The sequence below is a fragment of the Falco cherrug genome, chromosome 13, assembly GCF_023634085.1.
Source record: "Falco cherrug isolate bFalChe1 chromosome 13, bFalChe1.pri, whole genome shotgun sequence".
In the NCBI taxonomy this organism is placed as follows: Eukaryota; Metazoa; Chordata; class Aves; order Falconiformes; family Falconidae; genus Falco; species Falco cherrug.
In genome coordinates, this window is record NC_073709.1 from 27,446,716 (window position 1) to 27,470,287 (window position 23,572).

Sequence of the window (23,572 nt, forward strand, 5' to 3'; positions counted from 1 at the left end):
GTTGATGCTCTTTGCTGCCCTACTGATAGCCATTATATGACTAGACAGCTCAAGGCCCATTAGAAACTTCCACAGCAGCACTGGGGTTCCCAGCCCTGAGCATCCAACCCAAACCCCAGGGTCAGACCCAGCAGGTCCCTGGGCAGTGTAAAAGAAGAGGTGTGTGTGCTTTCAAAAGGCAGGCTAAGTAGATGATTACTAGCTCAATAAGAAACCTCCACTGTTTGAAATAAATGCTGAAGTTATTCTGTGTATGGCATCCAAAGCAGATTTCAGGCTACACAATGTGGTAAGCAGATAACAAAAAAGGGATCTGTTTCAGGCAGATAATAAAATTCCTGATAGTGTAGAGCCTATACTCTCAGACAACTCCAGCTCAGCACGATTTCCACAAAAGTAAAGGTTGTTTCCTGGCTGCTTGTGTTTGCCTTTCATATAGGACTTCATGAAATATTTCTTGAAAAGCATTAATTGAATTATACTGGCAACTCAAAACCTGCAGAAGGGTATCATCCCTCGAATGCCACAGGCCTGCACCAGGGACCAAATCCCTTCCTTTTGGAATCTGCAGGTGAAGCACGAAGCTTGGCATAGATACCAGGTCTGGAAGCCAGCCTGAGCACTCCTGTCAGAGCTGAAGAATGGACTCATTAACTTAGTCTCTTTACTAAGCCTAAGCTATTTATTGAGCTACTGAAATCAATGAGTTCACTGATTAAAATATATCTACACACATAAATCCTGATGTAGTAGCTCATAACTGGACTCGGCTCCTAAAGTCAAGACAAAGCAAGCAAGAAGCAAAAGTTACACAAGCTCCTGACACCCCTTTCACCACAGCTAGACCAAACCCCACCAAAAGTAAAACTCACATCAAAAAAATCCCCAAATTAGCAGGAAGTTTGAGAACTTGCTGTACATTTTAAACTCTTCACGTTCAGAAGTGTCACTCATTTTATGTTTCTAGTACATCTGGCGAAAAAAGGGCTCTGACCTTTGACTGTTCTCAGGTGCTTTATTAGGAGTAAAGGAATGATTAGTAATATTAAGAGCAATAAACTTTAGGACATTTCTATATAGATTAACATTTTTAAACATTTACTCCTCAGTATATAGTCAAACAAGACTTCAGAGGGTTTCTTTACAATGCTCAACCGGGCAAACACAAATCAGCCTTATTAACATAGTCTTATCATTGAAAGCCTGGAGCAGGGGGGCAGATTGTGAGGACAGAGGCACCGGTTCAGCCAGGCAAAACAAGCAGCGGTGGCGAGTGTCACAGTGGAGGGCCATGAGGTTCAGACCCACGGCTCCTGCAATACCCGTGGTCTCAGTGAAGGTAGAATCACCAGTCTTCCAAATCAGCAGAACCCCATTTTTAATTAACCAGATTAAAAGGCTAAGTGCCTGGAATCTTCGGTCAAGATCTGTTAGACTTCTTTGCTTAAAAAGTGTAACGGCAGTCAAATCAGTCAGAATTGCTTAATCATTCATACAAGAAAAGTTGCCTATCTCGAGAGAAGTGCCCTTGTAATCACTTTTGTAAATACAGTTGTATTAATCTGGTATAGGATAACAGGTTCAAAGTCGTAAACCCTGGAAATCTTTTACCATATGAAATGTTATAACAGGCATTAACTCATAATGCCTGCTTGTTATCATGACAGCAGCAGTTCCCTAGGGGTCAGGAGGTTTATGCTAAAGCACATAGTGCTGAGTAAAGAACACATATAAATTTCTATTGTAACTGAACCCAAAACACCCTCCTTCCTTCCCCACCCCAAACAAACAAGAAGCACACACAGGCACATCCTTCTCGATTTTGTTTTCACCCCAAGCTCTCTAAAATGCTTTTGATGTCTTGAGACCCATCACACATCAGCAGGATGCTCTGGGTTGTTCCGAGCACAGCTGCTGGAGGCGGCAAAGGCCGACGGGAGCGGGCTGGGCTCAGTCAGCCTTGTGGCAGCCCCGTCTGGCTGCAGCCTAGCCAGCCTGGTCTCAAACAAGATGAAAACCTTCCAAAAAAGGGTGGTTTGCCAGTGCTGTGGATGGACAGGACCTCAAAGTTGGTCTTGAGAGTGTCTGTGGTCTTTGCCCATGGGTGAGCACTCGGTGGCCGAAGGGAGCTTTGTCTCAGGAGTCACTGCGTGACCCTGACGGAGGATGGGGAAAAGGTTCTGGCCAAATTCTTCCTGTACCCCTGAATTTACCTGGCTTCCCACAAAAGCTTTGAGGGTTCACAACTGTTTCCTTAAGTAGCAATATTGCAGGCTGTCTTTGCATTGATCCCCTTCTCTGAATTGCTTGAAACTAGTCACCACAGCCTTTCCTTTTTATGTTCTTGTTAGCAGTAGTAGTAGTAAAAGACAATTCTACTTAGACATGGTAACTGAGCTGAGTTTTCACATCTTCAAATTTTCTAACCTTTAACACACCACTTGATAGTTTTCAAGAAAAAAGAAAAATGGCCAGCAGTGTATTTTCAACCTCCAGGTCTAGATATAAAACTGAGCAGCAGTTCTGTAAAGAGCAAATTAATTTTCAAGCTGGCTGCTCTTTCAAGCCCTGGCTCTGGCCACTGTGAACACCTCTTTTTAAGACTTTTTTTTCCAGGACTAAACTAGAGAGGACTCCAAGCAGAAAGATAGCAAGCACAAGGTGGCCAGCAGCACGCTGGTGAGGGAGAGATTGGCAGCCCCAGACAGATGGGCAAGGAAGAAAGGAGATTAGGGAGGCACTGGGTGACAAGGGAGAAAGGATCTGAGAAAAGCAAGTGGAAGGAAAATAATGGAAGGGAATGGAGGTGCCAGAGTTTGGTGTCTCCAGATAGAGCCAGGGTGGAGCAGGACCCGGCACACTTGGGGAGGGGTGATAAAGGCTGGTCAGATTATGGCTGCTGTTGCCAACCAAAAAACATGGTGCAGTAGCAACTACCCACTGCAAGAAGCAGCAGGAGGACTTTCCCAGGGGACTGGTTGCATTTGCCCATCCATGCCGCCTTCTTTCCTCACCATGCATGTCTAGCTACCTTTCAAAGACCACTTCTGTGCTCCTTTCTGCCCAGATCACACAGCAGGGAAAGTCAGAGTGAGCCTCACAAGTCTACTCCGCTTCTTTTGCCTCTGCCCTTCTCACAACTCCAGTGCCTAGCAGAAGGCTTCCTCACACAGCTGGGATCCACACGGCAGCGCTCATTAATGGTACAGAAAAGACACCAAACACACTCAAACCCCCGCCACTAGACCTTGGCAGTTTCTACCAGGCAGACACACAACAATTTAAAGGCAACTACGCAATTCTGACACACTAAATCCGTCCAATTTCAAAATGATAAGCTGGAAGGATATATCATATCGGGTATACCCAACGAGTGGCATTTCTACGGCGCTGTGACTAAAGCAAAAACTCTCATTTGCTGAATGGTAACAATAACAAATATGGTCATATATAGTCAGTATCACATGTGTGTGCGTACGCACATGTGTGTGTGTGTGCAAAAATAAGTACATTCATATACATGGGTGCAAGTGTGTGTTATATATGAGACATTTCTCCATTTCATCAGACCCACTGCTACTGGCACTTGCTGTGGAAACCACCTCTGTCCTATGAGAGAGATGTGCTCCATCCCTCACTTCCTTACAGCTCCTTGTCCTGAGGCCACATCTGCCCAGACGTATTTTTTTTTTTTTTGGGGGGGGGGGGTGTATGTCCCCCATACAAAGGAGGTTACCCTTACCCATGCAGCAACGGACATGGGGCTGCACGATAGATGCTGGATTCAAGGAGGGCACAGGCAAGCTGCCGACCTCCTTGGCCGAGTGAACAACCGCTTTGAAAGAGCCCTGTGAGCCGGGCTCCGCTTTCTTCCCCTCGGCCTCCCGCTGCTGCCGCCTCACGTGATCACTCTTTGGCCAGAACACGGAGTGCTTAAGAGAGACAGCATTTGTCTTTCAGAAGGAAACACAACACCAGTGTTAGCTGGGGGGCTGCAAATATAACATAATTAGTAGAAGCCTTTGTCTTCTGCCAGAAATAATATAGATGGGTGTATATGTATATATACACGTGAACAAGCACCGCCATCAGCAGGAGGGGGGCGGGGGGTCATTGCCATCCTGCTCCATGGCCCCTGGAGATCCCTATTGCAGCCAGAAAAATAAATTTCCATCCCCTTAAGGTGACCGCTGAGTGGCTGTGTAACCCCTCCTCGCTGTGCCGGCAGCCCAGTTCCCTGCCACATGCAGGAGAGCGGAGCACAGGGCCAAATTTTCAGCGAGTGAAAACAGCCAGAACTTTCTTCCAGCCAGCACACTTGTGCTTGCTTCCACCAGCAGATAACTTGCTGCCGTGTTCCTGCATCGGGGGCCGAATCCCTTCCTTCTTGGGCTGGCAAAGCTGAGGGAACGGCACGGACAGTGATTCCCAGTCTGCCCAGGGCAGGCTTTGGGGACAGCCCTCGCATCAGCCCCACCACTAACCCCAAATGATCAGTTTGCCTCTTGGAGGAGCAGTACCCTGCCTTACAACCAGGAGGAAGCATAATCCGTTTCATCGTTTATAGAACTTTATAGCCCTTTGGAGAACTATACCTCGGGATCTCCGCCTTTGCCTTTTCCTTTCTTCTCAGTGCAGACATACAGCACCGGGGTATTCACATAAAGGATGAGCCGGTGTCACTGTCAGGGGTAGACGGACTTACTGTGACCGTGAGTGTCAGGAGCTCGTCGGTTAAGATCGGATTTCATATTTCAGATACTAAAGCACAGAGGCAAATCAGAGTTACTGCAAAAAAAAAGCTCGCATCTGGAATCGCAATGGGAATTAGTGGAATTTGTAAAAAAGCCTCAACCCAAGTCAGTCTCTTCCCTTCACGTAAAAAGCATGCAGGAGTAGGAGGCAGAAAGACGTACGCGCCTCTGCCCGCTTCTGGATGCCCTCAGAAACAGTGCTTGAAAGCACAGCTGGTGCTCAGAAAACAGGGTGGCGGGGGCCACCATGGGAGCTGCACAGGTTCCTGCCCTTCCCTCCCCAAAAGCCTCGCCAAGTTCTTCCCCAGCAGCAGCTGAAGTTGTTTGTCCTGGGGGGTGCGTGATGCCCCTTCACCACAGCACAGGCACGGGTCTGCTTCACCACAGGTCTTCTCCTCCTGAGCTGGAGTGGCCCGGGGGACAAGCGGGACCCTCTTCCTCCTCAGCAAGGGCTGGGCAGCAGCTCCTCTCAGCACCGTGCAAAGGCGCACAATTATTTTGGGGGTCCTGATTATCTCCCTCTGCCACGACTTACCAAGCTACACCCAGATAATTTAGGGCTGACCAAACACCTGCTCACACTTAGAAATTACACCGTGCCAGAGACTTTCACAAGTAGAAAGGTGTTCCCCAGGTGGCAAGATCCCCAGAATCATCTGGGTGCGAATGTGCAGCAGCCAGCAAAGAGCTGCAGGCTCCGTGCTGCCGGGGGTGTTTTGTCGTAGGGTAGCCCCTGCACCCTGCTGGGCTCTTATGCCTAGCCATAAGAAAATGGTTTCTGTGAACCATTTGGATGAGGGAAACTGGGGTATGCAGAAAGGCTACCATCCCTACTTCATACGGCAATTTAGAAGAGAAATATCTAATTAAAGCAAGTGCTGTTCTGCAGGATGACATGGCATTTGTTGTGCTGATGTCCCACCACCTGTTGTACTGCCTGGTTTAAAACTCGGGGGACAGGTTCATCTGCATCAGATGCTTTTTACATGACTGATTTTTAAGGTGTATATTGAAAAAAGGGTTGTCTTCTACCTCTCAAATTATGCAATCCTTTACTTACAAAAATTTCCTTACCCTCGGCTGTGGCCCTACTGTGCTGTTTCAATGACTTGCATAAAGTCTTCACGGGTTTATTTTCCCACACTTACCCTGAAGCCTTTTGCCGTAGTTTTGTCTCCATCTCCTCTACACGGGGTGGTCAGCGATACGCTGTTAAACAGACACAGAGCTGTATTAAACATGGATGAACACTACGCGGGGGGCGGGGGCGGAACGTACTAGGACTCGAAGGAGGTAAAGCAAAGTGCAACACCATATCGAACGTGCCACTTGCTTTGTGCCTTTTGTTTTTAGAGCCATGCAAGCAGCCGCAACGATAGCGTTATCTGCTGACTGCACTGCTGAGCCGGGCAGCCCTGCCCCTCCCAGCTCACCCCATGCACCGATGCAGCACGGCACAGGCGTGGAAAAAGAAGAAACCTTTCAACCTCAGGTCCCAAGAACACCACCACCAGCTTCATCTCCTTTTCTGTCTGCAGGTACTGAGGTACTGCTACCTTGGAAAACAGCGCAGAAGCTCAGGGACCAAGGGCCTCATCAATTAAACAGCAGCTGGGGATGAACTATGATCGTCTGTATTAGTAAGCTGTTCAAGCATTTCACAGCCCGTGACAATTGCTGCTCTCCCCAGCCATTCCCGGGCACAGTCCAGAGTCAAGGACCTAATCTCAGTTGGCCATCACCACGGAGCCGCCCTCTTTGGAAGTGGATAGTATTTTACTAGCATAGATGCAAGCTCTTCTATGCTGACCGGTCTCTGTGCCTGGGAATATTTCCAGGTGTAATTAATTTACTAATATAGAAGTAGTCAGTGACATTTCACAGTTATTCAAATGCCTGCTATGTCTATTGACCAAGATACGTGCTTCTTCCATCAGACAGCCAGCATCACTTTAGCAGAGACAAGCTGATTCACAAACCTACAGGGCTGCTCTAGTGACTCCTATGAAGAGTTGGCAGTAGGCATTACAATTCTGCCTCACCGTCTAGAGTTTTATAGCGAAATAACTCTCTGCCTGTAAAACACAGCTAGGACTCAACGATAAATTCCATCTTTGCATCAGAAGGCAAAGGCTGTGTCCCTGAAGAGACAGAGGCTTCCCCATCCCCACTGAATACCTCATTAACGTCCCTCAACATTTCATTGCACACCCTCTACTCCCAGGTTTACTGAACCTCCACCTTGCCCTAACTGGAAGATTCATTAACTTCATCCCAACTACAGTCTAAATTGGTCAGGGAATTTAGCTGACCCTTTGTCACCCACCTGTGACCACCATTATTTCCCCACTTCTTGCTGCAACCTTGGATCAGAACAGGATCTCCACCACAGCAGACAGACATTGTGCACCCACCTGTGGGGAATCCATAGCACCCTCCTAAAATATTCTTACAGAAGGATGTGGGTTGGGTTTAAAACCACACATCTGAAAGCCCAACAAACTGTGATTGCAAATATAGACTATAACTTGAATGCATAAACGTTTGGGTAACATAAACATTGGATGCATAAGAAAGAATACAGATTGTAGTTGTTTGGGCTTTTTTTTTTTCAGAAGCTCTTTTTTAAAATGCAACCTACTACATCCAGCCCAAAGTCATCCTGGTTCTATGGCTTCTCGGAGAGTAGGTAAGTATCAAAATAGCAGAAGCCCTCCAATACAGAAAATACCTCCTGCTCCAGAAGGAGCCAGATACAAAACAAGGGCCTCTGCATCTGGGAATTTCAAGGGCCTTATGCCAGTCCGTGCAGCAGGGAAACTGTTCATTAAATGTCAGGATTAAAACTGTGTGCTCCAAATCTATCAGCCCTTGTTCTTCTTGTCCTGAGATGGTATTTTTCAACATGATCTTATGCCTTTGAAAAGCAATTCCAGGATCACTTGGGCAGTGTTGCTATGGTCATTCTCGTATACGACCAGTAACAGGTTGAATTCTCAACATTTATTTTCTGAATTTTTTTTTCTCCTGAGTATATGTATTATTTTATTTGTGAGGAATTGCTTTATAGATTTTTCATTTTTGCCTCCCAAATCACTAGTGGTCCACCAGCTACACGCTGAGGAACATCAACAAAGCACATGGCCACAGGCAACATGTTGGCTGAATATGAACTGAATTTTTTATGGAGTATTGATGTAGTTTCTGCAATTTGGACATACTCAAAAGATTTAAAAAAAAAAAAAAAGCCAGGAACAACTACTACTGCCTCCTTATTGATGACTATTAACGAAAATGTGTAGGTACACGGACAGCTGGGGAATCGGACACAATGGGGCAGAACCCAGGTGGCAGATGACCTGATATTGTTGCTAAGGAGAGAGGAACATATAAGGGCACCTCCACAACTGCTGCTCCAAAAACAGCACCTAAACTTGTAGTGTTAGGCCTCATCTCGTTTCTAACATGCACATTCAGGTCGTAAAACCCGAAGTGAGAATCTCAAAGCTCTCCTGAACCTGGTGTTACGCATACAGTCAACTTTCTCCACGCGTCAGCACCCTCACGCACACAGAGGTGCATGCCTGAAGACAGAGAAGGCAGGAGGGTTGGTGAGTTGAAGCTAAACACCAGACAAGCGGGCAGAACCCAGAACCAGCAACCAGCAGCAAAGCACCCACGTTCTGCAAAGAGCCCATCCTGCTGCAGCCAAGATCCTTGCCCAGCACCCCGGAGTTATGGGCTCTAAATTCACCTCCAGCTTAGGAAACGCCAGGCTGCTTGCAGAGAAAAAGCTTTTGAGTGTCTGTCCCCTTTTCTTCCAAACCCATAACAATATTTGCAGCATTAATAAGCTCACAGGTTAAGAACAAACCTTATTCACACAAAGGTCTTAAAGTTATGTGAACTGACACAAGCTCCCTATTGCTAACATACATCAAACTCAGAACAACAGGTTTACTTAAAAACACACTTTATTTATAAGACATTCAAACTTCATTTTGAAAAAAATATAACTGTACATAAAACTTTAAGTAATTTTTCACTTAGAGTTAACAAAACCACGGTGAGATTTACAGTTCATTGATTCAGCAATCATGGAAATTACATTTTGGCGCATTATTTAAATGACATAATGAGCAGAAAAACTGGAGGAAACTTAAGCAACACAACTCCGTAAATGTAACAATCTTATACAGTGACATCCTCATATCAAGGTATCGCTGTTCAAATAAAGTATTTAACATAGAAAGTGCTTCCGCTGTACAGCAGAGTAAGTAGTAGAACCTGTAGAAATCTTCATAGCTTTTGAATTACCTTTTCAGAAACATCCCTTTTACCTGCTTTCCAATTAGTGAGCCAAGCCTTCCCCTAAGGTGTTAATGAACAACTAAAGAACCCTACTGATTTCATTATACCTTCTCAGGTTTACAGACCAACCTTCTTTAAAAAGTTGGTTCAGGTGGAGTGTTTGTAAAGAATTTGAGTATATATAAATATATTTACATGTCAGGATGACTATTTAGACAAACAACACTTCTACACAGACCAGAGGACATAAAATAGTCCTTGGAGTAGCTCACATCAAGCCATCCATAGACCTTGGGTGGTAAACTTGACTTCGGGGAAAATTCAGTTGTTGGCATATCCCCTTCAAAGTTCAGAATAAAAGAGCATTCAGAAGAGTAAGGGTAACAATCAGGTAGGGGAGGGGGGAAAAAGAAGAAGAGCTAAACAGGGTCAAAAGTGGTTTGCAATGGTAAAGTGTATCACGCAGCAAAAAGTGGGTGAATTTTAATAAAACAGAGTGCAAAAATTAAACCGGTGCATAAAAGAGGTATTTCTAAACTGTATTATAGGTACATCACCATGGCCAGAGGGCTAGCAAAACCATACTGCTTATTTTGAAGAGACAAAGAATAAGGGAAACATTAAGAGGAAAAAACCTCTGGTTGCATTACAAGTCAAAATAAGTATTGCGAAGAACACAAGGAAAAGGAAGAGAACTGAAAACCTGGCAGAAAAAAAGGCAATACTAAAAATAGCATCAGATATTTTTCTTTACATAGAAGAGCAAAGGCAAGGCATGCATTTAGGGAGCTGCAGAAGAAGGAGAAGTTAACCATCAAATTGGCACATTTGGCACATACAAAAAGGTGACAAAAAATTGATTCACTTTTAAGAAAAGACCCATAACTGATGAGGGCTAGTAAATTGCTTTTGTATTCAATGCCATGTTAATTTATTGCAAATTTCACTTGTACTCCACAACTATCTGGCAAGGCTAGCAAATGTTTCATTGTCATACAACTGGGTCACGTATGACTGGTTATGGATCGGAGGGCCACGTAAACTGGACTACCTGTTGAAATTCACCTGCATTTTAAGCAGATTTCCTTTGCTACAGACAGTGATGAACAGATAGGGGTAACCACTGCAAGAGAACCCAAATGCCATCACAATGCAATCATAAGGGAGTACTTGAAGAGGACAAAGCAGCACAATCAACCTGCGATCATCAGTAATTTTACATTACTGAACTGGAGGGGGGAAAAAAGCTAAAGAAGCCAAAAGGAGATTTTCTGACAGTGCAATAGGCTACAAAACTGAATTTAGAACAAGTGCCCACAGATAAGGGCAAATACTGAAATATACTGTATTTCAAAATGAGGTAAGCCTACTTCAAGAGAATTAGAAGTGAGATGGCAAGAACTGAAGGGAAATAAGCCAATACAAAATACACACTGGTTGGAACGAGGTCTTCTACAGAAGTAGAGAGGGGCCACCCAGTACAGCCTAGTTGTGACACACTTAAAACAGAGAAGAACAATATTTTGTTGCAGGACTCAAATGCAGGTAAGGATACCGGGTCAGAAACCTTAGCTGAATACCCTGAAAGTTGCTACACAGAAAAAGCAAAGTTCATCTCCTCAATAACATAGCTCTGTTGGGTTTGCTTGCTTACATAATAAAGCAAATTTAAAATCTGCTTGAGTTCTAGACCTGAAGATTTCTATAATCCCTGGTATTTTCATATTTATCCACAGGCAACAATTACAGTACATTCAATCAGACAAGAAAAAAAGTTTAAGAATATTACTTCATTGTATTTTCAGGTTACAACACTTTTAAAAGCTTAAAAAAACCCCACAGTTTTAACAAACAGTAGAAGGATAAAGATGGTCCATTTTGTCAAATGCCCCAACATTACACATACTAGTTTTCTCTAATTTCAGAGTAAACTACTGCCATTCCATCCTTCAATCATTTAATAAAATGCATATATATATATAAAATACCTGATTTAAGACACAAATGCATAATTATGAAAGGGTGGTTGTTTTAGAGGATACCTTGGAAGCAAGTTCTCCCATAGAACTTGCTGTTATTTTGGGAGCCTTCTATTCCAGTTCTCAAAACCCCTATAAATATATTTGTTATTTACATCTAAACCTTGACATTTAAACATCATTATAGATGAAATAAGGACAAAAAAATACCCAGAAGAAAGGGCTGTCTTACTTTATGCCACACGCTTTCAAAAGGGAGAGCAATTCTCAAAACATTTCCTGATTTACATTAATTCATGCAATAACTGCCAAGCAAGATCCTGCTGCCTTCACTTCTGCCGCTGCCAACAGAATCACAGACTGGAGGATCAAGCTTTTAATTATACTAACACATAGCTTAATTTAAATAACACAAACCTACAATGGAAGGCTATAAAATATATTAATTCACCCAAGAATCTGTTTAAAAGGGTTAACTACAAATCTAGAAATGTGCTATTTAGACTGCAATCACGGCTTCAGTACATACCATTTCCCAAGCAGCAGAATATCCTGCTGCATGTTTTAATGTTCATTGACTTAATGTAATTGTCTCTATTAATAAGGAGCTGGCTGCTTTCAAACTGGTGCTTTCCCAGCCCAGGGAGGAAATCCACTTGCCCGTTCTGTTAAGGTGTCACTGAGGTAAAGAGACCACTATTTTATAAATTGTCTCCATGAATAAATGAATGAAACAGCCTGCCCAGGCCACACGGACCATTGAAAGGCTGCTTTTGACAGAAAAACGTATTGGAAACCTTCTGGATCTGAGCTGCACAGCCAGTAAGGCCAAACATTATACTCGGTGTGGATTAGGGAGTGGGTTCCCCCTCCCAGAAACCTGGGGAACACTCCTGACCTAAATCCAGCACCGATGACAGGGCACATCATCTGGTTTTCCTTAGAGCACCCTTGCATGCCTTCAAAAGAGCAAGCAGCACGAGGACCACGGAACTGCTTTACCAAACACACCTTTGTGCAGGGGGAGGAGAGACAGGGCAAAGGGAAGGGCTTAGAACTTTAAAGAAATAATTGAGACTACACCAGGAAAAAATTCCCTGTCATTTTCTGTAAAGCTCCCTCTAAGTGATAATACTGCACATAAAATTTCAAAGGGGCTTTCTTAGTTAATATGATCTTAAGTTATGCCTTAATCATAGAACTGCAGGATTTTAAATGTTCATAATAAACACATTAGCTTATTTATTCAGCATGAATGAAGACAGACACTCAGTGTTTAAGATACTGCAACCATCCCACACAATGATGAATTAAGACCGAGGCTATTATAGCTTCCGTTGTCAGGAGGGGAAAGAAAAAAAAAAAAAAAGAAATGACTGAGTTGTACAATCACAACAAGATAAAAGTTAATTGGATGACTGCCCGCACTTCCACGTGCTAGAATCAGTACAGACAATGTTAGTATTTCTTTGCTTTCGTGACAAGTCTATTCTTTAGGATACTTATCTGTGATTAGGCTAGGACTCCAGTATTGCTAGCAGAGAAACAAGACCAGCTTCTGTTCTGTCCCTAAATACAGGAGTCGATCAAGAAAACAATGCAAGTTCAAATTCCCGAGTGCTTCCCCTCCCCCTTAGGCACTCTTAATTTCATTCACAAACCCCACTGGCCAGAAGCACAAGCGTGACTGTTAAACACGAACTGTCTATGCAAAAATGGGTTTTAAGGATCAGTAAAGCATCTCCACTGAAGTCCTTTATAAATATACAGTACTCAGCCCAGTACAATCATTAACTGGCCACAGGGCTTGCAGGAGAACAGCTCACTTCAGCAGACAAGGCCAGCGTTTCATTCCCAGTGCCACTGGCCATTAACTGCAAGCATCAGTGCAGAGGGCAGCACAGCCCACCCACTCTAACAACAGAAACTCACACATGGTTTGGTAAGGAACTGGATTAGGCTGTATCAGAAAAAACGTTAGACGCACGCAACATCCTTCGTGGAAATATTAACCCTTATTTCAGATACAAGGGGGTTTCAGGCGTATTTTGGTTTACAGCTAAAGCACAGAAATCTTTTAGCCACACCAACTTCAGCTACAGCCACCAACGCCCCCCTTCCCAGCCAAGACACGCTTGTTCCACAAAAACATTACGTGGAGTAGGGGGAACTGCCTAAAGTCGTGTACTGCTCAGCTGCGATTTGTCATCGGATGCATCACAATTTTTCACATTTTTAATGCTATCCTCTGCCAGTGGGTACTCAATAGGGATTTCAATATCATTTTTACATGAACCATTGTCTTTATGCGGTGCAGAAAGGCAGCTATCATTTTTCTCGGTATAGCCATTACTTTTAGCCAGGGGGGGCTCCCGCTGGCTGCAGCACAGCTGAGAGTCACAGGCTTTTGAGATGCAGGGTGAGCTGCACAGTAGCTGGGAGGTCTTGCGGTCGATGTACTCGGGCTGGATGGTCACAGAATGGATCCCTGCTTCGTGGAAAACCTTCCGTATTTTGTAAGCAGCATCTTGGTAATCAGTAGGGGTTTGGCATTTGATATGAAGAGTAGCGATATTCTTCCCACCTGCAAGCTCCCAGACATGCACCTCGTGCAGGCTGCTAACCCCTGGTACACGAGCTAGTCTGTCAGCTGGAAGATATGAAAGAAAGATATTAGAGGCTTTGGTGTACTGGCTAATTACTAGCTTTCTCATTAAGAGCCTCATCCGAAGGCAGCAGTCTCTGAACTATCTTTTGGAAAGAGCTGTACTTTGTAAAATAGGTCTATGCCCAGCTGCTTTCAGTTCAGCCTCCAGGTGACCACAGGAGCAGGCCACCCTTCCTTTTGGGTTCACCCATCCCTCAGGCTCCCTGATGGCAGTTTAGCAGCTGTTCAGAGAAGCAATGTTAAAGCACCACTTCCTTGGCCAAAGGCTCCACAACTGCTGGTTTCTTTAGCCCTGAGCATGGTAACACTCCAGAAATAACCAGTGCTACCCCACAACTAACCAGTGTGAACAATGCCCCAATGCCACAACATTAACCAACCCCACTGGGAACTTCTAAGCTGTTTTGGAAGCCTTTCAGAAGAAGCTGCTGCAGGGTTGGGAAATGCTGTAATTTGGTGGTGTTTCTTTCACTAACACCCCAAACAAAGCATTCATAGCTCAAGACCTGGTATTTTTAATGTATTGTTGGAGTACCACATTCTCAAAATGCATGCTTTAACTAATCCAGAGAGATTTGAGTCATGTTGCTAGGACACAGGCATGTGACTATTTCTCACAGTCCTTGAGAATTTAGAGCTATTATGAGTAAATAAGCCAAACATGTCATTCCAGAAATAACATATGCATTGAAATATATCATTAAAATTAATCGCATTTCAACAACAAATTTGACTTACTCAGTAGTTGCATATTAACACCTTTGGGAACCATCTGCAACAAAATAATTGAGGTCTCTTTGATAAGTGGGAAGGCAGAAGACAAGATGATGAACACCATAATTATTGTCAGGCTTGGATCAATGTAGCACTGCCAATTACATGGAGCATTCCCCAGAGGAAGTACATGGAATATTGTAGCAGCAACTACCACGACCACAGATCCAAGTGCATCTCCCATAACGTGCAAAAGAACACCTGAAACAAACGGCACGATTTCCATTAGTGAGTTTTTATTTTGAGAGGGGAGGAAAGTAATGCTGCATTTTTCAAGTCTGTTCTACTTGACATGAAAAAATGCGGTTACTCCAGGCACTAACATCATAAGCAAAGTTTTCAATAACAGCTTTCAGGAAAAAAAAAAAAAAAAAAAGAAAGGGAAATACTGACTCTGAATCACAGCTGCATTATTGTGGGATGCATTATTAAACATGTAGGGTACGCTGGCAACTGCAGTCCAACTGCAATGCCATGGCAACGTAAAATGTGTTTGCCTAAATGCCTGCAGATTATTAAGAGATCCTGGCACATTAAATCTCAATTCTCAATTAAAAATTGATGACTAAATCCATCCGTTCTACCCTGGAAGCAGAGAGAGCCACAGACCACCCCCAGTAACAGTTATTCCCCTCCATCAGCTTCTATGACGCTGTTGAAATCTATTCTTACGGCTCCAAACGCCCTCAGACTCCAATTTTTGGATCAAGCTTGATTATAGTCAAATTAAACCTTGTCCCACCAACTCTACTAGCCCTCAGACCCCAGAAATTCAGAATCTGGTTTGACAGTCATACATGGATGCCACAGTTTAGTATGTGCCTGGACTACTCCGAATTAAGAGGAATGCTGGGTACCGCTTTTTACATCTGTAAATATGTTTTTGTACAAAAGATAAAGACACAAAACAGGCTCTTGTAATAACATGTTTTTAGCTGCCCTTTCAACTACATTGACCAAAGCAGTCTTCTTGCTATAAAGTTACAATAATCGAAGAACTCTTTTTCTCTTCCTTTTTGTTTCTTTACTACTCTACAAAACCTTCCCTCTTCCAGTCATTGCTCAAATGCACTCCAGTTTTGTCAGTCCTTACTGTTCGGACTCAGATTTCATTCCACTCCATGCCTAATTCATAACATTTCTAAATATATGAACTTAATTTCTTCGTAAATAATTTCTATTTGGCGCCTGTAAGAGAATAAAATGGACCATCTCCTTTCAACATCCCTATGGCAAGCACTTTCAAGAGCTTCACTCCAATTTAATCATTTCCTCCTGGCTCGAAAAGCCGTAAAAGGCTCCCTCCGAAACTCATTAGCACCAGAGTGAGGAGTTTTGACTCTTTGGTGATGCTTGGTGCTGGATAAGTCCTAGAGCTGTGCCTGTGCTGCTGTTTCTTGCCAGCTCCGTGCACGAACATTGATCTTCAGTGTGAGAAGTGAAGGCATAACCACTGGAGTTCTGCCGAATCACTTGGGTCAGATAAGAAAGTACAAGCTTCCAGTGAGCCCAGCTCTTTCTGCTGGAGTCAGGCGTGTTCTGCCCCATTTGGCAGACTCCCACAGGGTTTTACTCCTCCTAACAGAGTTGCAGTGTTTCCTTTTCATTTACAAATAATCCTGATTCAGCATGGGCTATCAGCTATTGCACTAACAAGAAGGACAGGCAGGATGCAATTGCCAAGGCAACTAACTAGAGAGCACAGCTTAAAAAGAACAGGAAAAGGTCTCAGAAAGTCTTCCCTTGAATTAAGAAAAGAGTATGTCAGAATTTTCATAAATTATGAATGGAGAATAAGGAATTTGGAAAATGCTTATTTTACATTACTAACATCATTAATACCTACGTCTTGGTTACGCACCACATAATGAGGGCCTACGCAGAAACGAACCCATTTCCCTATCAGTCCCCAAAGCTATGGTTATAAGACAGAGAGGAACACAACTTTTTATTAAATCAAGTCAGTATGGTAAGACCATGGCATAGGTAATGCATAGTTTCCAACAGCTTGTGTTGGAAAGTCTGAACTACTCTGCATATGCTCCAGAAGTAAAAAGAATAGTTTTACACTAGTAATTAATCCTGTCACAGGCAGAATGTATGGATTCCTGTTCCCACCACTTTTAAAATCAAGGAAGCAGCTCCTCTGCCAATCCATTTTGTCCAGCCATGTTTTTCAGGGACCCTCCAATTCTATAATGCACAGATTTTTTTGCCAAGTGATGATGAAGTAAGCATAGCTATGTAACTAACTTGAAAGGAAAAACAGATTTTGAACCAGAATTTGAGAGACACGTAGCAGCGGCTACAGAAGCAAGGAATATTTATAAGAACAACAAAAATAGATTTTGCAAAGATGACATGCTAAAGTGGCACTTAAAGAAAAATTCTCTTTTTAAAAATCAGAGATGACAGGTATCTTAAAATAACTGACATAAAACTCCTTATCCTCAAAAGTTTCTAGCATCATTATGCCTAAGCACTGTTGCTCAGGCAAGGCCTTCTCTAAAATATACTCAGCAGTTTCTTATTCTTCTCTCTTCCACCCCTGAAAGTGAGTTTGGTCTTCCTGCTCCAATAATCTCACCACTATAATGCCACAATATCCAGTGACACTGATTTCCAGACATTCAGGAAAGTGTTGTGGCTCTAGCACATGGGTTGATTTCCGAAGTGTCCTTCCTTACAGCCATATTTGTGTCACTCTGAAAATACTTTTGAAAGACAGGTTGATAGACACACACCAAAAAAAAAAAAAAAAAACCAAAAAATACTCAACAACAAACTCAGGTGCTTGACTGCCATGTCAACCTCTTAAGCTGAATTGATGTGATGCCAATTTACATGACTTTGGAGGTATAACAGATGCTAACAGGTGACCTTTAGAAGCCTGAAACTACCATTCCATTTCAACTTTCTGATAGCACTTTCTTTGTGGACAAAGTCAATGTTTAATATACTCAAAGACACCCACTCTGGGTTCTGCTCAGAATACATATGTAAACATGTATGCATATAAACACCTATACAGAAAGAATGAGACACTTATTTATTCCTAGAAGTAACTATACTGTTTCATTCTGCAAATACCCGGCGACCTGCTGCATTACAATGTAAGAAGGGCTGATCCTGTCAGAGGGACAGGTTCACAGTTCAAGGACCTGGAAAAACAACGTGCAGAAGCACCTTCCTGTTGCTGACAGTAAAACATTAGCAACCCTGGGATTTAAAGAAATTCTGTTTTCTGCCCAAAAGCATTTTGGAAGTTGAAAACTGTTCAACTACTACAGCAGTGATGCTCCAAGAAGCGCCTTATATCTGCCTGCTTTACCCTCCCATAAAGCCTCCAGCGACTTGAACTTAGTGCAGCAGGCTTTGCCTCCTTTCCAAAAAGTTCAGCTGCGATTTTCTAAAGAATTAAAACCAAAATGTGAGCACACTTGGAGCCAATTCAGCACCACGCTATTTTGTCATTATCTCTGCTGCATCAATACAGCCAAAACCTTTCTGCTAAAGATAACTGGGTCCATACACACAGAAGAGTCCTGGGCTTTTGCTCTTTTCTTACTGATATTTGGGGGGGGGGGGGGGGGGGGGGGGAGTTTGAAATGGAAACCAGAAAGTGTTTAAAGTGAATATAATATTAGCACTATACTCCCGTGCTTTACCTCTGATGTTCAAGGCTTCGGACTTTTTCTCTTTTTTCTTCTCAGACCCCTCTTCAGGGCTTTTTTGGTCATTTGGTGAATCACCTGCATTCAAAGAAGAAACGCTGTGTTGTGTATAAGTTCTACAAACAGAAAAAACATCAACCTTCTCAAAACCAACTTATTTCAAAGATGACGAGCAGACATACAAGAAGCCAGAACACTTTCCACGCAGCACCCTCCGAGCAGCACCTCCTTCCCCCCGCCCAAGCAGCCGCCCAGCAGCCGGGTGTAAAGTACAAGGTGACGGAGGCAGCGCTGGACGCGAAACCCCCCATGGCCCACGGGTGGGCTCGGGGCGCTGGCAGGGCCCAGCCAGGGGTGCAGCAGGTCGGTGGGTCCTGAGGGCCCCCGGGAGGGAGAGGGCGGACGGGGAGGGAAGGGAAGGGTGCAAGGGATGGGGAGAGGTCGCCATGGGAGAGGAAGGCTGGCGGGCGAGGATGCAGCCGAAAGGCACCTGCTTCATCGGCTGCCCCGGGCAGGGGGCCACGGGCCGTGGTGGCGGCGGGTGGGTGGCGGCGGCGGCAGCAGGCGCCCCAGTCCTGGAAGACGAGGAGCCCCACGAGGTTGACGGCGAGGCCGAGGGTGCCGACGATGAGCACCAGCTGGGCGTCATCGATGGGCTCGGGCCGGGCGAGGCGCAGGATGGCCTCCACGAAGATGGTGAAGCAGAGGGCGGTGAGGAAGACGGCGTTGCTGAGGGCGCCCACCGCCTCGGCGCGGCTGTAGCCGTAGGTGGCGCGGGGACCGCGGTGGCTGCGGCGGGCGATGCGCCCCGTGGAGAGGCCGACGCAGAGGGAGATGAGGTCCGAGAGCATGTTGAAGGAGTCGGACACCAAGGCGATGGAGTTGCCCAGGTAGCCCGACACCAGCTCGGCCACGAAGAAGCCGGCGGTCAGCACCAGCATGAAGATGAGGCGGCACGTCTTCCCCGAGTACCGCCCCATGGCGACGGCAATGGCGGCCACCGGCCCCGCGGCCGCCCCGCTCCCGCTAGCGCCGGGCCATGCCCCGCCGGCAGCAGCGCCGCCAGCCGCAGCGAGGGCGGCCGAACCGGCCCTTAACGCCGCCGCCGCCGCCACAGGCCCCGCCCGCCGCCCTGCCCCGGGGGGCAGCCGCCCGCCCCGCCGGCACCGCACCGCACCGCTACACGCCACCGCACCGCACGGCACCGCTACACGCCACCGCACCGGTCCGCCCCACCGGCACCGCACCGCACGGCACCGCTACACGCCACCGCACGGCGCCGCTCCGCCCCACCGGCACCGCACCGCCCCACCGCCACCGCACAGCACAGCACCGCTCCGCCTCACCGGCACCGCGCCGCGCCGCGCCGCCTCACTGGCACCGCCCCGCCACACCGGCACAGCCACACCGGCACCACGCCGCTCCGCCCCACCGCACGGCACCGCACGGCACCGCACCGCCCCACCGGCACCGCCCGCACCGCCCCACCGGCACCGCGCCCCCGGCCGGGAGCTGCGGACCCCCCGCCCGCCCTGCCGCTGCCCGGGGCGCTGGGAGCACCTGCCGGTGGTACCAAACAATCCAAACCCGAAACCAACCGGAGACCAAGGGGCCACGGGAGGCGCAGCCCCCGCTGGAAGGGCCCCCCGGCACGGCTGGGCCGCCCGCCCGCAGAGAAGCCGCCGGCTGCCCCTGGCCGCCCGCCGGGCCCCGCCGCGCCGCCGCCGGGGCAGGATCGGTGCCGGATCCAGCGCTCGCGCCCCGGGATGCTTCCCCGGTGGCTTAGTGGCCAACTGAAAGGACAGAGTGCCATCTACTGAGCCAGTCACTGCCCGCCGCCAGCCTGTCGAAACCGGTGTCAAAACAGTGCCTACACGTGCACCATCACCCTGTGAGAAAAATCATGTCATGCCTTTTCTTTAACCTACAGGATAGTCTATAAGAAGTGTAACAAGTGAGTAAGTCTGTCTTGTACTCATAGATATTTTTTGTTGTTACAATGGCTCTCGGGAATGTGACACCCCTGCGTGCAAATGGAAAAAGGACAGAGCCAGGCTGCTAATACAGCATCTCGAGATGATGGGAGCAACTGACTGATCAAAGGAGGTGCTGGGAAATTAAGTCATCCTCAACTGTGAGGTCTTGATAACCTGACTGGACTCCAAAATAATAAACATAAATAAAAGACATAAGACCTAAATAAAATAATGTCCTTAAAATGGTATTCTGCAAGAGTCTGGAGCATTGCAAGTATGCAAGAGGCTCACCGGTGCCAGAGTTACTGCTGCAGCAACAGCAGCACCTGCTGAAGTGCCACATCAAACATATCGCCAGGCTTGACGAAAGCTATCAGAGATATCTATCTCTCTATATGTACATATATATATATACATCGCTATCAGATAATCAGCCAGCACAGCCAGGGAACACCAGCATGTCCCCCCTCCCAAAGATGGTGTTCTCTACAGCCGGAAACTCATTAAAGCCCTTGAGAATTTCCTCTTTATTCTAACTCTGGAGCAATTGTATTTTGACTGCGAATCGAGTTTGAGCCCTCGCTTGAATACATCTTTTAAATGAGGCCTCTCAATTCCACCTCAATTCTGTGTACACCGCCAAGGCCTTTCTTGCTGTAACCCAAGATGTATCTTAACCTCTGGAGTGGGCTTGCACAGCCATTCAGGGAATCATCCCCCACATATCTGCAAGGATTCACACGCACAATTCCCAGTTAACTGGAGATTCTCATACATCTCCTTCACATATTCAATGCCCGAGCAGTCAAAGTACCCTGCAGTATTCAAATTGACAAATGCGTAAAAATAAATGTCTGGAAAATAATCTTACCATAAAGACAAACACAACAGTGGAAGCAGATAATTTATATCGATACACATTCAGCTCTGTAGGTACATGTACCAACATAAGATGACAGATCTTAAAACAGTTGTGCCAAATAAAAAGCAGTGTGACACAGGTTGAACAAGAAGAAGAGAAATACATGAGAGTTACTGGAAGTTGACTAGACTATTAGATATAAACTTTAAAATGACAGACTGTATCTTCTTTACTGTAATTAATGATAGAAAATTCTGCCTCTGGCACTTCACTCATAATAATAATAATGAAAAAATATCACTGCAGCCCAGCTCATTGCACCTGCATAGAACTGAAAAGAATTTCCAGGGGTTCTTATTTTAGGAAGTGATATGACACAGTAGCTGGAACATCGTTATTCCTTCTGTACAAAATATACATTAATTCTCTTTGAGAAAAAGTAACACATCATAGCCCTGAACTCACTTCAAAAACCAAAATATATCAGTTATTTTGAAGAAATAGTGCTAAAAATACTATTTTCAGCAAATGAGGCTGTGACTAAGTCCGCTGGCGTGGAGCACAATTGCAGATGACTCACTGAAGTCAGGAGCAGTGCACATGCAGAGCCTCCGACCCATGGAGGCTTCCTTCTGCCCACGACCCATGGTGGTTTCCTTCTGCCCCTGACCCATGGAGGCTTCCTTCTGCCCCTGACCCATGGAGGCTTCCTTCTGCCCCTGACCCATGGAGGCTTCCTTCTGCCCATCAGGCTCACGCACCTCAGCCTGCCTCTCACGGCACAGCGTCGGTCTGCAAGCCACACGCTGCACAGGAACAGAGCAGTGTCTGTGCTGGGTTAGACCAGAGGTCCAGCTCTGTCTCCGAACTTTTTCCAGTTCCCATCTACATCTTTTGTAGATGAGGGAACCAAAGTCGCACAGTTTTCAGGACACAGGTCAGCCACAGACTCAGAGAGAAGCACGGCAAAGGTCCCAACTCTTCCTTTACTCCTTTCCCAGTACTGCCTCACATTTGATTCCCATTTGTCTTCTGACTTCAGGGAACATTTTTTATGGAACTGATCATTCTCTCCCGCTTTCTGTTACTCGTCTTCTCTCCACTTGCTTACATACACGAGGGCCTTTCCCTTCACACTATGGCTGCTTGGAAAGCCTCTTGGAAATCCAAGCTTTTGCTCACCCCACTATGCATACAAGCCTCCCCAGCCCTCTCCACCCAGGTCCCACCATCACTTCAAGACAAACAACTCCCAAAACTGCCATCCAAAAAAAGCTACACCAATCTTCTTGTTCAGGAAGTCATCATTTCAATAACAAGAATAATTTATTCCTGTTTTCAGAATGAAGTCCATGTTATCCCTGTAGCTCTTTTGCACCTTGATCTTCTTCCACATAGTCCAAAATAAAGTCTTGATCCTGCACGTAGGAGGCACCGACCCCATTAACCAGGGGTTTCACTCAGGCTCTTTCCCCCTTGCAGCACTACCGTCCTGCTTGTGCCGATCCACTATCAGAACATTTGATCTCAAATCCTTTTAGAAAGGAATCATGTTTCTGATTGTTTTGCAGCATGCTTAGCATCCTTGTGTGTTTTACACTGACTGCAGATATTCAACAACATAACGTTACAGTTCCACTTATCCACCCAGGACTGAGATTGCCTGAGCGAGCTCCGTACTATTAAACAAAACCATCAGCCTGGATATCCCAGTCTCTCTAACTATGCTGAGTTGAACAAGTCCCTCTTAGGAGGTTCAGAAAGGGTTGTCCAAGCACCTTAGTTTTCTGAATTATTTACCAACTTTAGTTTCAGCTACGATACTGCTGCAAAAGTTGTTCTTGCAGTTTCCTCATCCTAATCAGGAACAGAAATTGGTAAAATTATTACAAACTGGTAAAATTACTGCAAACAAGACAACTTTCCTTCTGAACCCCAAAGATGCAAAGCAGTCCTGTAAGGTGCAAGTACCAAGTTTCTAAAGTTATTAACACAAAAATTTTTAACACTTAGCTATTGGCAGTCAGACCCTCTAGCCAACAGGCTACCCCTGCCTGTGGCCATAAGGGGTTGCTTAAGTAACTGTAAGAGCAGGGTTAAGTATACATGATACTTTCTCATAATATGCTTCCATCCTTCAAGTATTTCTACCTCCAGCGAGTTTCTGAGCTAGATATTTGCATTTAGTAGCCCTCAATGTATTTCTCTTCCATGTACTAGTCCAGCCTTTCACTCACTGATGTAGACCAACATTGCCTGGCAACAAGCATCACACACCTCCTACTCATGGTGTGAAGAATCACTTTTTCTTTTTGTCTTGAACCTGGATCCTGCTAGTTTCATTGAGTATGTCCATGTTCTTCTGTCAGAGGACAGAACAAACACTCATCTACCGGCCTTCCCTACGCCACTGTCGGTTTTGCAGACTTCAGTCAAACCCTCCTCAAGCTATCCATTTTCAAGGTGATGGGTTAAAATCTGCTTAGCTGTTCCTTGCAGAGAAGCCATTACCAGCCTTTGAAAATACCGTATCTTTGTGTCAGTATGAAATATGGCAACAATAACAGCAATAAC

The 23,572-nt window shown here is 45.5% G+C and overlaps 1 protein-coding gene and 1 long non-coding RNA gene across 2 annotated transcripts in view; both read right to left on the reverse strand.

The window, feature by feature from the left end:
• The window catches only part of LOC106631743 (uncharacterized), a 42,442-nt gene extending 36,390 nt beyond the window's left edge, over positions 1-6,052 (reverse strand). The window contains exons 1-2 of the long non-coding RNA XR_008735039.1: positions 5,903-6,052; positions 4,596-4,761 (exon numbers count right to left, since the gene is read on the reverse strand). This is a non-coding gene — a long non-coding RNA (uncharacterized LOC106631743). The remainder of the gene's footprint in view (positions 1-4,595; positions 4,762-5,902) is intronic.
• Positions 6,053-8,710: 2,658 nt separating this feature from the next.
• SLC30A10 (solute carrier family 30 member 10) lies at positions 8,711-19,428 on the reverse strand. The gene is made up of 4 exons (XM_055725969.1): positions 18,651-19,428; positions 18,155-18,238; positions 14,451-14,687; positions 8,711-13,694 (listed from the first exon to the last, which is right to left on the reverse strand). Exons 1-4 carry the CDS (start codon positions 19,138-19,140, stop codon positions 13,219-13,221), a joined length of 1,287 nt encoding a protein of 428 aa, XP_055581944.1. The 5' UTR covers positions 19,141-19,428; the 3' UTR covers positions 8,711-13,218.
• Between the last annotated feature and the right edge of the window lie 4,144 nt (positions 19,429-23,572).

Bases quoted from the DNA above. Each gene is read 5' to 3' on its own strand.
- SLC30A10 (XM_055725969.1), bottom strand. From the start codon at position 19,140: ATGGGGCGGTACTCGGGGAAGACGTGCCGCCTCATCTTCATGCTGGTG. The intron at 18,239-18,650 runs GTGCCTTTCGGC...CTTTGAATGCAG, and splicing joins CGGGGCAGCCGATGAAGCAG to GTGATTCACCAAATGACCAA. The intron at 14,688-18,154 runs GTAAAGCACGGG...CGTTTGTTTCAG, and splicing joins CGAAGCCTTGAACATCAGAG to GTGTTCTTTTGCACGTTATG.